The 15813-nt window shown below is 47.3% G+C and overlaps 1 protein-coding gene and 1 long non-coding RNA gene across 4 annotated transcripts in view; one reads left to right on the top strand and one right to left on the bottom strand.

Annotated features, from left to right (window-relative positions):
- Nucleotides 1-687: 687 nt before the first annotated feature.
- GPSM2 (G protein signaling modulator 2) overlaps nt 688-15813 on the bottom strand; it is a gene marked incomplete at its 5' end in the record, with an annotated part of 36698 nt that continues 21572 nt past the window's right edge. For all 3 annotated transcript variants that reach the window (XM_080648641.1, XM_080648643.1, XM_080648642.1), the window contains 8 exons: nt 688-1484; nt 7178-7392; nt 7930-8089; nt 8674-8850; nt 10216-10286; nt 13289-13418; nt 14538-14646; nt 15489-15644. In XM_080648641.1, the coding sequence (XP_080504767.1) occupies nt 1257-1484; nt 7178-7392; nt 7930-8089; nt 8674-8850; nt 10216-10286; nt 13289-13418; nt 14538-14646; nt 15489-15644 (1246 nt within the window). In that variant the 3' untranslated portion in view covers nt 688-1256. The remainder of the gene's footprint in view (nt 1485-7177; nt 7393-7929; nt 8090-8673; nt 8851-10215; nt 10287-13288; nt 13419-14537; nt 14647-15488; nt 15645-15813) is intronic.
- On the top strand, nt 949-9966 carry LOC308237700. Its single transcript, XR_013959455.1, has 3 exons — nt 949-1077; nt 6926-9630; nt 9672-9966. It is a non-coding gene; the product is annotated as an uncharacterized lncRNA (long non-coding RNA).

The following is a 15813-nucleotide window of genomic DNA, read 5'->3' on the forward strand; positions in this document are numbered from 1 at the left end:
AAAGAGCCCCGGATCCCCGCTGTGCCGCCAGCACCCAGAGGTGAATGCGTTCCGTGGGCTCCGGGTGGCGTTCGCCTGGCACTGGCGTCGGGTCAGGCTCTGCTCTGTCCTTTCTTGTTTTGCTGAACTTGGTTACGTCGTGTCCCGTTACGTGTCCTTGTGAACACCTTCCCGCTTCTGGGAAGAGGCTTAATGGCAAGTGAGGTCCTAGCCTACGTCTTTCAGACTGAAATCTTACGAGCTTTTCTCTGTTCCCTGTTTTTGTGACATGACCACATCGTTGCTTTCTAACTTTAGGTCCTAAGCAGTTTCACAGCAGTATTTTACAATAAAGGATACAATTTTGAACCATGTATACATACACGTCTATATCTATATGGACGCATATGGTCACGTGCCACATAAGGATGATTTGGTCCACGACAGACCACGTACACGGTGGTGGCCCCATCAGATTATGATGGAGCTGCAAATCCTGTCGCCTGGTGACATCACAGCCATTCTGACATCATAGTGCACCTAGTCGCTCGTGCTGGTGCGAACACGCCCACCCTGACAGCAGCCGCGGCGCCACCCAGGTCCGTGTAAGTGCAGTCTGCAGTGTTCGCACTTCCTGAGGCATTTCTCAAGAACTCCCCATCAGTAAGTGGCACATGACTGTATTTTCTTTTTAATTAAACGAAGAGTCCAAAACAAGCTAAAAGAAGTTTATTTCTTAAGAGTCTCATAATGGCTTTGGCCCAAAAATATATTGAAAATACAGATTTTTTTTGGGGGGGGGGGGGCGGGGAGGAGAAGGAGACCTAGATTTTTTATGGGACTATTTTATGTAACTAAACATTGGTCAAGCACATTTTTCCTAGACAGCATACTTGCTCTCTACATGTTAAGTATAAAAAAAGCCACTGTCAACGAAGTGCTTAAAAATAGGATCTCAGAAAGGGGACTGGAGTCGTCTGGGTTTGTCTAACTTTCTACTTTACGCACCGAGGCCAAGGACGAAGGAGCTGCCGGAGGAAGTCCCAGGCGGGATCACGGGAGCTGGGGAAGCACCGTCTCAGCCGCGTCCACAAGCACGTGAGTGTCCGTCCATGTTCCTAACACCGCACGATACATGCCAGGGTTCCGCCGCCCGCACGGCCTGTGCGCGGTTACAGGCCGCAACTCCTCCTCTCAAGGAAAAAAAGGTGCAGTTCCTTGCAGCGTTCTGAAGGGAAACGGTCACCTTAAAAAATGCACCCACAGTAACTAGTGGCTTATTTTCTTCCTGAATTTTTAAATCCCAACAGAGCATCACTTTGCAAACAGCCCTTCAGCCCAAATGCAGCGTCTCTGTTTTGATCTCTTTGTAAAAGAACTCTCTGTTCATCCATTCTTTTCGCCTGAGACCGTAAAATGAGGCTGAAAAAGTCCTCGTCGGGTACCGTCGGCCCCTTGGTGGCAGCGGGTGGAGGAGCACATCTCTGGTCGTCTAGCCGGGACCCCTGAAAGCAAGGAGAGCGATTAACACCCCAGTAGCGCAGGAAGGAGAGCGCCGAGCTGTCTCTCTCACCGGGACATGCAGCTTGAAACACTGCCTTTCTCGCCCTCCTCCGAAAGGGACTTCATCTTTAGATCTGAAACCCAGTACCGTTTTTTCTTTTAAATGGCTTGTACCGAGTGTCACTTCGGTAAGATGAAGACACGAGGTTGTGATCTTCCCACAGCGGGCAGGGACAAGCACGACTCACCCGGGCCTCAAATCCTTCCCCGGGACCCCGCCTTCCACACACACATGGGTCCCTCCTCCTCTTCCCTCCACGTCACCCAACACTCAGGCACCTTAGTCCCTGGGCCTCCCTCCTCTGTTTTCCTTCCTCTGCCTCAGCCATTAGTGCCCACGGTCCTAGGCCCGACTGTCATCATCATCAATTGCACCATCTTTAAAATTAGGGTTTCGCGCATCCCAGGCTGGCCCCTGCCCGTTTTTCCGGATCCTTCTCTCTAGTACTCCAGTAACTCTTTTCTAAGTTGTGCTAAACATACAGTTCACCCTTTGAACCATATTTAAGTGAACAGTTCAGTGGCATTCCGTTCACTCATGTTGTGCAACCATCACAACCGTTTTCACCCTGCAGAACGGGAACTTTAACCCTATTCCAGTGACTCCCGGTCCCTCCAGCCCCGGTGCACTCTCTGCCTCTGAATGGGATGCTCTGAGCACCTCCTGAGCAGAACTGCAGTGTGTGTCCTCCTGTGGCAGCTTATCCCTCAGCACGTCTTTAAGGTCCGTACATCTTACAGCACGTGTCAGAATCGCCCCCTAACGCCGGAGAACACGCCTGCTGTCTGTCCCCCATGTGTGACCCATTAACCTGTGGTGGGCAGCTCATGTTCCTGCGGTGTGTGCTCTGAAGTAGGGTTGTTGGATCACACGGAAATTCTATCTTTAATTTCTTGAACTGCCATACTGTTGTCCACAGCAGCTGCGCCATCTTACATCCTCCCACCTGCCGTGCATGCACAAGGGTTCGCTTCTCCACATCCTTGCCAGCACACGTTCTGGCTTTTTTGGTAGTTGCCCTACTAATGGTGTGAGGTCATCTCTCGTTGTTTTTGATCTGCGTTTCTCTAATGATCTGGGATGCCGAACATCTTTTCCTGCCATTTGTATATCTTTGGAGAAATGTCTGTTTGGGTTCTTTGCCCATTTTTGAATCAGATTTGTTGTTGAGTTTTTGGAGTTCTGTGTATTCTGGATTAATCCTTTCTCTGTTACATTATTTGCAAATATTTCCTGTGGTTGCTTTTTTACCTGTTGACAGTGTCCTTTGATGTATGAAAGTTTTACATTTTCATGCGTCTACTTTGTCTCTTACCTTTTGTTACCTGTGCCTTTGGTGTCAGAACCAGGAAATCACTGCAGGTCCAGTGCTGCAAAGCTTTCCCCTTAGTTTTCTTATAAACATTTTATAGTTTTAACTCTTACCTTTAGGTCTTTGATACATTTTGGGTTAATTTTATATGTGGTTTTAGGTAAGTGTTCAGCTTTTGCACATGCTTATCCAGTTTTTTTATTTGTTAAGACTTTTTTTACCATTGAATGCTCTTGGCACCCTTAACGAAATCATTTGACCATATAAGTGAGGGTTCTCCCCCTTTTTCATCCACACTTCCAAACACAGTCTCAACAATTCAACACAAAATGAAAGAATACTCAATATCTGACATATTTATCATAAAAGATCATGACAATCAGATAAGTCAATCCATGTTTGATGTGTTTTTAAATTTCATTTTAAGAATTATAACTTTTGCCAAAACCGGTTTGGCTCAGTGGATAGAGCGTCGGCCTGCGGACTGCAAGGTCCCAGGTTCGATTCCGGTCAAGGGCATGTAACTTGGTTGCGGGCACATCCCCAGTAGGAGGTGTGCAGGAGGCAGCTGATCGATGTTTCTGACTATCTATCCCTCTTCCTTCCTCTCTGTAAAAAAATCAATAAAATATATTAAAAAAAAAATTATAACTTTTAAGATATAAGTTATTTTAAAAATGTATTCTTTAGTTTTAAATCACTTTATTTAGTTTTAAATCACTTTATTTGGTATTTATTTTGTTACTATTTCCTTCTTTTAATACTTTCTATTATCAAATATATCAGGTAGAGATCATTTTTACATGTGATTGAAATGTAATATCCTATATCAATAGATATGTACATAATAAACCATGCGTTTATTTTCACAAAAAAAGGAGTATTTCTCTGTTCTGTTGGTCAATATGTCTGTCTTTATGCCAATACTGCACTGTTTTGATCACTAGCTTTGTAGTAGATTTTGAAAGCACTAAGTGTGAGCCCTCCAACTTTGTTTCTCTTGTCTATGTTCCCTTGAGATTCCACATGAATTTTTAGGATAGATTTTTCTATTTCTGTAAAAATGTCGCTGAAAGTTTGGTAGGGATTGAATTGACTCTGTAGATCACATTCTGGGTGGTAACATTTTTGACAATATTAAGTCTTCCAATCCATGAACACCAACATTTTTATTTGTCATACATTGTCCAAGTGTGTTACCTCCTTTTTATTCTTTTTGATGCTATTGTAAGTGGAACTGTCTTCTTAATTTCCTTTTTGGACTGTTCATTGTTAGCACAGGAGAAACAACTGATTTTTGGATGTTGACTTTATCTCCTGTTTTCTAACTTCTTTGGTGTGTGTGAATGTTTAGGATTTTCTACATAAAGACCTGTCATCTCTGAACAAAGGTAACTTTACCTTTTTCTTTCCAACTTGGATGCCCTTTGTCCCTTTCTCTTGCCCACCTGCTCTGGGTAGAACTTCCAGTTCTGTGTTGAGTAGAAGTGGGCATCCTTGCCTTGTTCCTGATGCTAAAGAAACAGCTTCCAGCCCTTTACCACGGGTTATGATGACAACTGTGGGTATTCATAAATGACTTTTACTATGTTGCAGTAGTTTCCTGATATTCTGAGTTTGAATGTGTTGTTAAATGTTTTTTACTCATCCATTGAGATGATTGTGTGTTCTTTTTTCTGACATTCTATTCGTGTGGTGGATTAGATCAGGTTCCCTATGTTGAATCAATCTTGCATTCCAGGAATAAGTCTCAGCTGGTCATGGTATATAATCCTTTCAATATGCTGCTGAGCTCCGTTTGCTAGAATTTTGATGATTTCTGCATCTGTGTTCAAAAGGATGTTGGTGTCCTGTTAGCTTTGGTACTAGGGCAATATACTGGCCTCAGAATGACTCCTAAGTCACAGGAAGGTTCCCTTCCGTTTTGGGGAAGAGTTGAAGCAGCACTGATGTTAGTTCTTCACGGTTGGTAGGATTCATCTGTGCAGGCATCAGGTCCGGCTTTCTGTCAGGTCTCTGATTACGATAGAATCTCCTTAGAAATTGTGGATCTACTTTACATTTCTTCATTATTTCCTTGGTTGGACAAATAACTAGAAACACAAAACCATCTCATCTAGGTTACCCAACTTATTGGCATATATGCATAGTACTCTATAATTTTTATTTCTGTAGAAGCAGGAATAATGTCCACTTTCATTTCTGATTTTAGCAATTGAGGCCTCGTCTTTTTCTTAGTCTAGCTAGAGGTCAGTCTTTTCAAAGAACCAGCATTTGGTGTTGACTTTCTCTATTTTTCTGTTATATTTCTGCTCTCATCTTTGTTATTTCCTTCCTTCTGCTAGATTTAGGTTTAGTTTGTACCTTTTAGCTCCTTAAGTTGTAAACATAGGTTGATTTGACATATTTCCTTTTAATGTCAGCAGCATTTACAGCTGTAAATTTTCCCCAAGCCCTGCCTCCTGTAAGCTTTAGAACACTCTACGTTTCCTGATTTCTCTTTAATTTCATAATTTGTCCAATTTCCTTGTTATTGCCTCTAACTTCATGCCATTGTGGTTGGAAGGGTGCCTACCTTTTGAAAACTCCTGAGACTGAATTGGTGGCGTCACAGACAGTCCACCCTGGGGAATGTCCCGTGTGCGCTGGGGAAGTGTCCTAATGTGTCCACTAGGTCCGGGTGGTTCACTGGTTTTCCGTCCACTATGGAGGGGTGGGCACCGAAGTCTCCAACTACAGCTGGAGAAATGCCCCTCCCCTCAGACTCTGTCCGCGTTGGCTCTAGGATTTCTTGGGTCCCTGGGGTCACGGCTCCTTTCACATTTCACTTGTAAACCATTACCTGGCACGTGCTTCTCTCCCTTCTCCCTGTCCTCCCGGCAAAACACCGGCCTCGGTTAAAGCTCGCTCTCCTGCAGCTGCTATGACTGCAGACGCGCCCAGCAGCCCCCGACGTGACGGAGTTTAACTCCAGAGTCCTCAGCACAGGCCAGCAGTCCCGTTCCTTTCACAAAGGGTCCGCTCTGCCCCACTGCCCCTCTTTGCGGTGTGTGGCCCTACTACTTACTCTGCCGAGAGAACAGCAGCGACCAGAGAACTCCTTGCTCCCGCCTCCCGTTCCTCCTCCTGCAGCTCCGGCTCTCTGCCACCTCCCCATTCACACTTCTCATGTCCCAACCCACTCCCTCCTTAGTCCTTTTTCAGGTCACTAAAACAGTCCCTTTCGAAAGGACGAATCGCCATCTTACTTAGCCATCATCTTCCAAGGCTTTCAGCAGCACCTGACAGGCAGGCGAGCACCCCGACACCCCTGCTGCACGTGGCTGTCCACGCTCAGGCTCCGGCTGTTGCAGACAGGCCCCCATCAGTTGGATCTGGAGCGCCAGTCCTCTGCTTCCCCCTCTACTGCTCAGGCGTCACCTCTTTCCGGGGCTTTGATACCAGTTACCTGCTGCTGACTCCCAGCGTTACTGCTGTTGGATGTCTGGTTAGGGGCCCTCGGTTTACATGTGTGAAATAGAACTCGCTGTTTCTCCCCAGTCAGGTTTCTCCTCTGCCTTCCCGTTTCATTAAATGGCACCATTCACCCACAGAGCTGGAGCCATCCTTGACTCTGTCCTACCCACCATCTGACTGTCACTCTGCCGCCACTCTAGTCACCTGTCTTTGCTGAATTCCCACGTTAGTTCCCACTGCCAGCCAGGGTGAGCATGCAGACCCTCCAGTACCTTCCCCTCACGGCCTATCCGACCTCATCCCACTCTCCCCACTCATCCCACCTGGGACTTGCCGTCTCTTGGTGGAATGCCCTTTCTCATGGCCCACGGCTTTGCCTCGTTCAGGCCTCTCTGCAGAAATGTCTTCCCGAACCGCCACACCTAACACAGACCCCCTCCAGCCTTGGTCTTGCTGCCTGGCTTACACTGGTATCTACGCACACATCGCTAAGCCTCTCCAGTGTCAGAACAGCACCCAGAATTGTTAAATGAATGAGACACAGTAAGAACAGGGCCACACAGCGGAAATGTCTCTTCTTGGTGAAAGTAAGCATTGTTCTCTCTTCCCTTAAGCACTGGCTAGTAATCCCCACGACAGCTGAAGAGTGAACGCTGGTGCACTCGGAGCACTCCCCCAATGCTACCTGGCTGGAAAGGCCTCCACTAACTTCGCCACTGGTTGCTCCTGATGCCTCCTAAGTTAGGGCACTCGGGGTCTTCTCCCCACATCAGCTCACCAGCCGCAAGGACTGCAGACAGCCCGCCCCACCGCACAATGCCGATCCTGCCGGAGCCACACCCAGCATAGCACACACATGCACGTACCTGACACTTTACGAGGATGTCAAAGAAGTCTTCGTCAGGCTCCTTGTCACTCGTCACCAGGTGGCCCAGGACTGACTGGTTGTTGTTTGGGGTCAGACGAAGCCCCGGCAAGTTACTGACGCTGGCCCTCTGGTCGTCCAGGCGGCGGCTCTGCGAGCTGGCCAGGAGATCCAGAAACTCGTCCGTGTTGGGGGACACCATGGAGGCAGATGGCGCTACGAACAGGGAACCCGCCCAAACATCAGGCATGTTAGTTACGGACACGCTCCTTCCCGCTTAGCTCTGTCTGGTGGACAGGGACGGGGAGAGGACCCCCCGCATCCATTTGGGGGTGCTTCCAGTGGTGCTGCATTTCCCTTTGTGCGGAGCGCGACTTTAGAAGGAAACCATTGTTTCTCTTCCTTAGTGTGTCTGACAGGACAAGGGGGACAGTTTTATTCCAGGCCCCGGACGGGAACCATCGCGCTAGTAACTACACTCGGTGCAGTGCTGCGGCAGGGGCTCCGGGGCAGCGGAGGTCACCTGATCACCAGCTTCTCTTTTCAGCCAGACGGGAAGCGTCTGCACTGAACATGTAACCAGTTTCCTCCCGGCCCCTCAGTAGAGGCAGGTGCGCTCAGGACTGACACCCGCCTCGTTCCACCTGCACACGTACCAGCGTTCGGGCTCAGCTGCTGTGCTTCCCGTCAGAACCGAGTCCCCAGAAATAACGAGGGAGCTACAAGAGCTGGGGAGAAGCAGAGGTAACTCACGTCTGAGCTTCACTCTCGGGGGAGTGGACGGCACTGGGCCGGAAGCCGTCCCGCCCGTCTTGTCTCGGAGGCAGCACCTCTGGTCGTCCATCCGGTTGCTCTGAAATCGGCTCAGGAGGTCAAAAAAGCCTTCCTCTCCCATCATGTCTGAACTGAGTTTCTGAGACAGAGAGAAAAGCTAAGTATCCCAGCAGCATCCTCAGGTCGTCAGTGGGACAAGGTGAGGATTGAAAATGGGCCTTTTCTTTGTAAAAGGAATACGTGATGGTAATGCTGTTACTAAAAAGCATTTGTAGTTACTTTAGTTTTCAATCCTTGTATTTCTAAGGCTAAAGTCAGGGACCTCAGACGCGGGCACTGCTTCGGGTCCTGAATGAATCGTGCAAGTATCAGTGACGGGCACACCCACTGCCAGCTCCTCTTGCACTTTGGGGCCACCCTACAATAGGGTCACTTGAACACAGCACTGCGATACCTGGACAGGTGATCTGATAACCGGCTACTGAGTGGCTGACAGGCAGGGAGCGTGGACAGTGTGGAGACACTGGACAGAGATGGCAGAGCGGACAGCGTGAGATCTCGTCACCCCGCTCAGGACAGTGAGCAACTTAAGACGTGAGTTATTTACTCTGGAATTCTCAATGTAATATTTGGACTGTGGTTGATCACAGGTGACTGAAACCTTGGAGAGCAAACGCGGATAAGGGAGAACTGTATTCAAAACCGTATTTTAAACATACATACCCTCTGGGGATTTGGAACTCGGTGCTCAATGGAGTTCCTGGCGTCTTGGAGGACTTTAGCGGAGGTACTAGTTTTGTATTTTTTCCCCTTCAATCTGTTGACAAAGAGTAGCTTTGCAGAAGGTTTGGCCATGAGGGGTTTTTGTTTAGCAAGAATTTCACTGTTCCAGTTCGGTACCTGCCGGTGGTAAACGCACATGTAAAGCAGAGCGTGAAGCAAACACCTCTGGTTCCCTAGAATGTTAACCTGCCATCCACTCAGTTAGTACTGAGGGGTGAGGCTCAGACCTTGTCTGTTTTTAATCCTCACCTGAGGATATGCTTTTTAGAGAGGAAGGGAAGGAGAGAAACTTCGATTGGTTGCCTCCCTTACGAACCCTGACCTGGGACGGAGCTTACGACCTTTGGTGTATGGGACGACACTCCAACAACTGGCCACCCCGCTAGGGCGAGGCTTACACCCCGAAACGAAGCCCTTCCTGCCAGGTAGCTCACTACTCCAACAGCTTGTACCGAATGTGCTCTGTGCACTTCTCACCATCACAACAGTGCGGTGGCTTTTAAAAGCCTGAGGATGAGAGACGTTTGCCAAAATCCATAAAGATAAAATCTGAGTGGTCAGAGGAAGAGCCGAGGTTTCCTCTGGGTGTTGGATGTATGTAACAGTTTAACCGCAAAATTAACACCTAAAACTTACGCAGCATTTTTTGTCAATAGAGCTGTACTGTTGTCACTAACAAGACTGAATTCTCAGTAGGCAAATCTAATCAAATTGATCTGGTTTAAACACAGGTAACAACCTTTTTAAAAAATGGTTAAATAGATTTTTATTTTTCTATTAGAGTTGACCTGCAATTTTATATTAGTTTCAGGTGTACAACACAGTGATTAGACATGTATAGAACTTGCAAAGTGACCCCGCCCCATTAAGTCTAGTCCCCACCTGGCACCATACGTGGTTATTACATTATTGACTATATTCCCTGTCACTATACATAGTTATTACATTATTGACTATATTCCCTGTCACTATTTTGTAATTTGTAAATCCTTTTCACCCAGCCCACCAACCCCGTCCCATTTGGCAACCCTCGGTTTTGCTCTGTGAGTGTGACTGCACAGGAGAAATACATACTGCTATGCACCTGAAACCAATATAACCTCAACCAAAACAAAAATGAGATCGTACATGAGGGGAAAAATCACCATGAATATTTTTTGGAAGTTATAAATTTTGTGAGTAGCCAACTCTGTAAATATGGAATCCATGAATAATGAGAATCAACTGTACATTAAAAATAACTTTATTAAAAAATTAAAAGTTACTAAAATAGCCCGGCGTGGCTCAGTGGTTGAGCGTCGATCTATGAACCAGGAGGTCAGTTTGATTCCCCGTCAGGGCACATGCCCGGGTTGTGGGCTCAGTCCCCTGTGTGGGGCGTGCAGGAGGCAGCCGATCAGTGATTCTCGCTCATCACTGATGTTTCTCCCTCTCCCTTCCTCTGAGTCAGTAAAAGTAAATTTAAAGTATAAAACGGCCCACCTTTTCTGGTGTTAGTTTCATAAGTTCCATGTTTTCCATGCTGTGTCGGCGTCCGAACTTGGGCCGTGCACCTTGTGAAAAAGCAGTTTAAATAAACCAGGGAGACCTAACACTGCAAATTCAGCATCACTCTGGCATTTGTTACTGAATTTTAAAGTCTGTTACACAAACCCATATGGAAGTGGGAAATCTGTACAAACATGTTTTGTTGTTTTTTTTAAACATTCTATTGATTTTTTACAGAGAAGAAGGGAGATAGAGTCAGAAACATCAATGAGAGAGAAACATCGATCAGCTGCCTCCTGCACACCCCCCAATGGGGATGTGCACACAACCAAGGTACATGCCCTTGACCGGGACCTTTCAGTCCACACGCCGACACTGAGCCAAACCGGTCAGGGCCAAACGTGTTCTTTTAATAATTTTCTAGACCTAGCTGGTTTGGCTCAGTGGATAGAGCGTCAGCCTGCGGACTGAAGGGCACATCCCAGGTTGCAGGCTTGATCCCCAGTAGGGGGCGTGCAGGAGGCAGCCAGTCCATGGTTCTCTCTCATCATTGATGTTTCTATCTCTCCCATCCTCTCTGAAATCAGTAAGAATATATTTTTTTAAAAGAAAATAATTTTCTATAGAAATAGACTATGCCCTCCCTCTCAAAGATTTTGATGTAAGAAAGTTACATTTTGGTTGGAAACTTAACTTGGGTTACTAACACTGACCCTTAATTTAGAAAAAGCGTTTATAACAATTGTCTTTGTACTATCTAACGTCTTAAAAATAAACCCAACGAACTGGAGGGGGTTTGAATAAGGAAAGGCTTTGGGCCTTCAGTTGTGGGGTAAGAACCAAAATAACCGCCAAGCACTGTAGCTGCAGAGTGGCCCATTTCCTGACGATCTCCTTAGAGGGCAGACTGCCTGCCCGTCAGAAAACAGGTCGAAAGTTCCTCAACGTTTTTCCAACACAATTATCATTAAATATAAAACACTTAGATTTCCCCCAATCTTTTAGAGAAGCAATATTTTAAAAGGCATAATGTAAGGAAAACACGGTACCTACCCAGCTTAGAAAATAAACTGTTACCAACGCATTAACTCCTCCAACAATGTCCCTCTTTCTCCTATAATTGTTCATATTTTCATTGCTTATGTATATAGCTAAGCAACAAAGCTTACTGTGTACATTATATAAATGGTCTCAGACTGTACACATGCTCTAGCTCAGCGGTCCGCAGGCCACCGGCTGGGACTGCTGCTCTAGCTTCCTCCCTTGGAGCTCCCTTACATTTGTGAGACTCATCCAAGCTGATACGTATAATCTAGTTTAATTAATTTTCATTGCCTGAAGACTAGGGGATTATTTACGTATCCATTTTACTAAGACAGATGTTTAGGTTGCTCCCAGTTTTTTACTGTAAGGGATACTACTCCAGAAATGCCTGGACCTTAGTGTGCAAGGGTCTCTCCCAGGTTGGATACTGGGGGGTGGAACTGGAGCAGAACTGCTGGACGCTAAGGTTGGTACACCTTCAACTTTACCAGAGTGTTGCCAAGTGGTTCTTCAAAACAGACCAATTTCTGTTCCAGTCAAGACTGCGTAAGACTCCATGACCCACACGGCTTCAGTCCTGGTGCTACCAGACCTTCCCCGTCTACTGCACAGGAGTCAGTGTTAATTCACTGCTTTTCCCGATTCGAAGAAGTTAAAAATCTGTGAGTGCCTTACCTCTGGGCTGTTTGTGTTTAGTTGGGTTATCTTGGTCCTAATTCACAGGAGCTCTTACACAGTGAGATTACAAATCCCTTTTTAATCACCGCGTGGCAACGGCCTCTGTTTGTTTTGCCCCTTTATGGTTTCTGTTAATGAAGTTCTTAATTTCAACGTCACTCTTTCCCTTAGTGGTTTTGTTTTCTGCCTGAGACATCCTTCCCCTCGGGTATCGTGAAGATACTCTCCATGCAGAGGCAGGCAGCACAGACTCGGGAGACCGCTCCCTCCCTAGGGCACTTCCTCTCTGACGGGTGTTTGCGTCATAAAGACAGGGCGGTGTGGGTAACTCGTCCCTCTCTGTAAGGGGTCAGTGCAGTGCCTGAGAGTCAGCCTCACTGCTGCTGTTTTCCACATTTAAATCTTTACTCCAGCAAGGATTTATTTTGTGAGGTAACAGTTTCCATATATGCAAGGCGTACACATACAGGTTCTACCTTTCCTTCCGCGCGTCTGTCTCTATGCCTACAGCACACCGTTTTAGTTACTGTAGCTTTAAAATCTTTATACCTGTAGAGGATGTCAAGACATGGTCCCATTTCTTGTTTTTTATGCTTTGCTTTCAGTTCTCGGGCCTTTTTTTCATGTACATCGAATGGAAGTGACCTCATCAAGTTTCCCAAAGTAACTCGCGAATTGCTAGGTAGTGCGATAATTTCCATCAGTGGGGAACACTGACATCCTTCTTAACAGTTAGTGTTCCGACCGGAGTGATTACAGGGGGACAGCTTGGTTCGCAGGAGGGGGCTTACAGGAGGCAGCCGATCAATGTTCCTCTCTCTCTCAAATCAATAAAAAACTTTTAAAAACCACATTAAATTCACTGCTGGACCTGGTTTGCTAATGTCTCGTCTAGAGTTTCTGCATCTATGCTCACCAGTGAAGACTGGCCTATAATTTACCTTTCTTGTATTGTTCTTGTCTAGTTTGAAAATCAAGGTTATACTGTTCTCAGAACGACGGAGATCTACAGAACTCTGTGGAAGGATGGAATCGGTTTTCTTCAGTGCTTGGGAGACCTCTCTAGCGAGATCATCTGGGCCAGGCACTGTGTTAGTGGGAAGCTCATGTCCACTTCTCTCTTTTTTTTCCTTGAGTAATCTTGCTGTAGATCTGTTAGGCTTTTTATAAAGAACCAAATTTCAGTTTTTAAAAATCTCCCAAATCTGTTCTAATGTCATTAACCTGTGTTAATAAAATGTTTAACATCACATGTTATATTTTCTCTGGATTTGGTGAACACGTGTTGACTAATTTAAATGTAAACCTTAAGGATGCAGTTGGGTTTTGAAGACCTGTTACTTACCGTGCGAGCTGTTATCCATTTCAATGTTTTCAGACATCACGGAGTTGTTTGTGCTGTAGCTCAGCCCGAGAACCATCTGAAGGTCTGAGAGATTCAGCCGCGCTGTTAGCTCGCCGCTGCTGTCCCCGACCTACAACCACAGCATGTGTATGTTAGAGGAAGGAATATCAGATTGCTCTTAATCTGTGATCATCCTATATAATAAAAGGCTAATATGCAAATTGGCCAAACGGTGGAATGACCGGTCCCTATGACGCGCAATGACCACCAGGGGGCAGACGCTCAATGCAGGAGCTGCCCCTGGTGGTCAGTGAGCTCCCACAGGGGGAGCGCCGCTCAGCCGGAAGCCGGGCTCAGGGCTGGCGAGCACGCCTCCGCAACAACGCTAAGAATGTCCAACCAACAGCTTAGGCCCGCTCCCCTAGGCCAGCAGTCGGGCACAGGCTGGGCTGAGGCCCCTCCCCCCAGTGCATGAGTGCCGTGCACCGGGCCTCTAGTATTAAATAATAGTGTGGTTCTTCTGTGACACGTTAACTTGGCATCATATGAATTAAGTTTCCTTAGAATATTTTATTTCCATACTATAGTAGTAGCTAACATTTATTAAGCCAGCACTAGAGATTATCTGAGGCCTATACTAGTATATATGTGCTTTTACATATATATAATTTGGATTTTTTTTCCATTGATTTTTAGAGAGAGTGGGAGGGAGGAAGGGGTGGAGACAGAAACATCGAGGTGAGACACATTGATTGGTTGCCTCCCGCCCTCGCCCCGACCACCTGGGGCCCAGGGACTGAACCTGCAGCCTTTGGTGCATGGGGCGACATTCTAACCACTGAGACCACCGGCCAGGGCCACTTCTATAGGTTATCTCATCTTATGATGACTTGCAAGCTGGATATTCCCATTTTACAGGTGACAGAAGTGAGGCTCAGAAAGGTTTCTCAGCTCCAACAGGCAGCAGATGGCAGGACTGTAACAGGAGCCAGTCCTTGATTCTAAAAGCCGCCCTTTCCTTCCACACACACTGCTTGTCCATGGAGAACGGGGGGTGTGGCGGGGCATAGTCCGGTCCCTGGAAACCAGCCTCACCTTCCACATCACGGCCGGTGTGAACACACCTCCGACCAGCATCTCAGATGTGAGGGAACAGTTCGACTCAGACTGGCCGCAGAGGAGCAGTGCCGGGCGGTCCCTGCCGACAACCCGGAGTCCCAGCAGCACAGACCAGCCTTTAGCTCCTTACCTCTCTCGAAATCTCCAGGTGCTTTTCAGCAAAGTGCATGGCTTGCTCGTGGTTTCCGAGGGCTGTGTATGCGTTTCCCAAGCTCCAGCACGCTCTCCCTTCACCGATTCTACGAAAGGATCAAAGCAAACTTGCCGCTGTCCGGAGGGCGGTGAGCGTGGTCACCGGTGCCCAGCAGTCACTGGTGCACAGAGTGCTCTGCGTTCACGCGGTATTTGATATAAAAAATACCATCTCAGTCCTAGAGACAAGCTCAAAACCCAGAAAACCTGAGCCCAGAGTCCAGTGTTCAAACACCTTTCAAACATGCACTGTGTGACAGACCAGTCAAGTCGCAGGGGCGCGTCTGTTCTCTGCAGCCCCGGTGATCACGCAGCCCGTGATGGGCACCATGGGGGTCGGGAGACCCGCTCCCTCGGGCAGTTAAGAGAGGTTCTCCTCCGTCCTGAGGTGAAACCTACTTTCCTAACGTACACAACAGACCACAGGCCTGCACATATATGCTGTCATTCATTCAGTGAAAAAAGAATTTGTCACCCACATTAACAATCGGGAGGCTTCATATAAAACTCAGGACTTCTAGCTTCTCTTAAAAAGGGGGGGGAGGGGGGACTGGACACAAAGGACCTTCCTTCCTGCTGGCGACAAAGAGCTGGATCGAGTAGCAGCCGTCCCTGCCACACGGCCGTGCCTCACTCAGTCCCCCCGGCCCCGCCCAGATCTGTCAGGAGGGCGGCTGCAGGTGGCAGAACTGTGACCCAGTTACTGACCTGGGTTCAGGGCTCCCTGGGACCAGGCTAACCCCTAACACATGCGAGTCCTTCAGACACAACTGTACAGAGGATGTTACTGAAACAGGAACGTCCTTAAAACGAAATTTAAAAGGAAGCACAAGACACTTGACTACAAACACCTATGTTTCGCCACCACCCAGGAGCGAGGGGCACTCACCTGTCCTCCAGCTCCTGAGCGATGGCCAGGTGCTTCAGGTGGTAGTCGATGGCCTTGTCGTAGTCCTGGAGCAGCGTGTGGGTGTTCCCCAGGCTGTAACAGGACTGCGCCTCCACCGCTCTGTCTTGAAGCTGCCGAGCCAACAGCAGTGTCTTTCTAAAGAGGAAATTAATGCTTACATAACCATCGTTTTATTTTTGGCCATCATCATAATTAACACTCACTTCCCACCTGCCTTTAAAGTGAATCTGTTTTAGAGCCCAAGATCCTACTCTTTCTCCAGAACTTCAGACAGAATGAAAAGATGCCTTTGAAACACGAAAGC

Source organism: Plecotus auritus (genome assembly GCF_963455305.1).
Source record: "Plecotus auritus genome assembly, chromosome: 12".
Lineage (NCBI taxonomy): Eukaryota > Metazoa > Chordata > Mammalia > Chiroptera > Vespertilionidae > Plecotus > Plecotus auritus.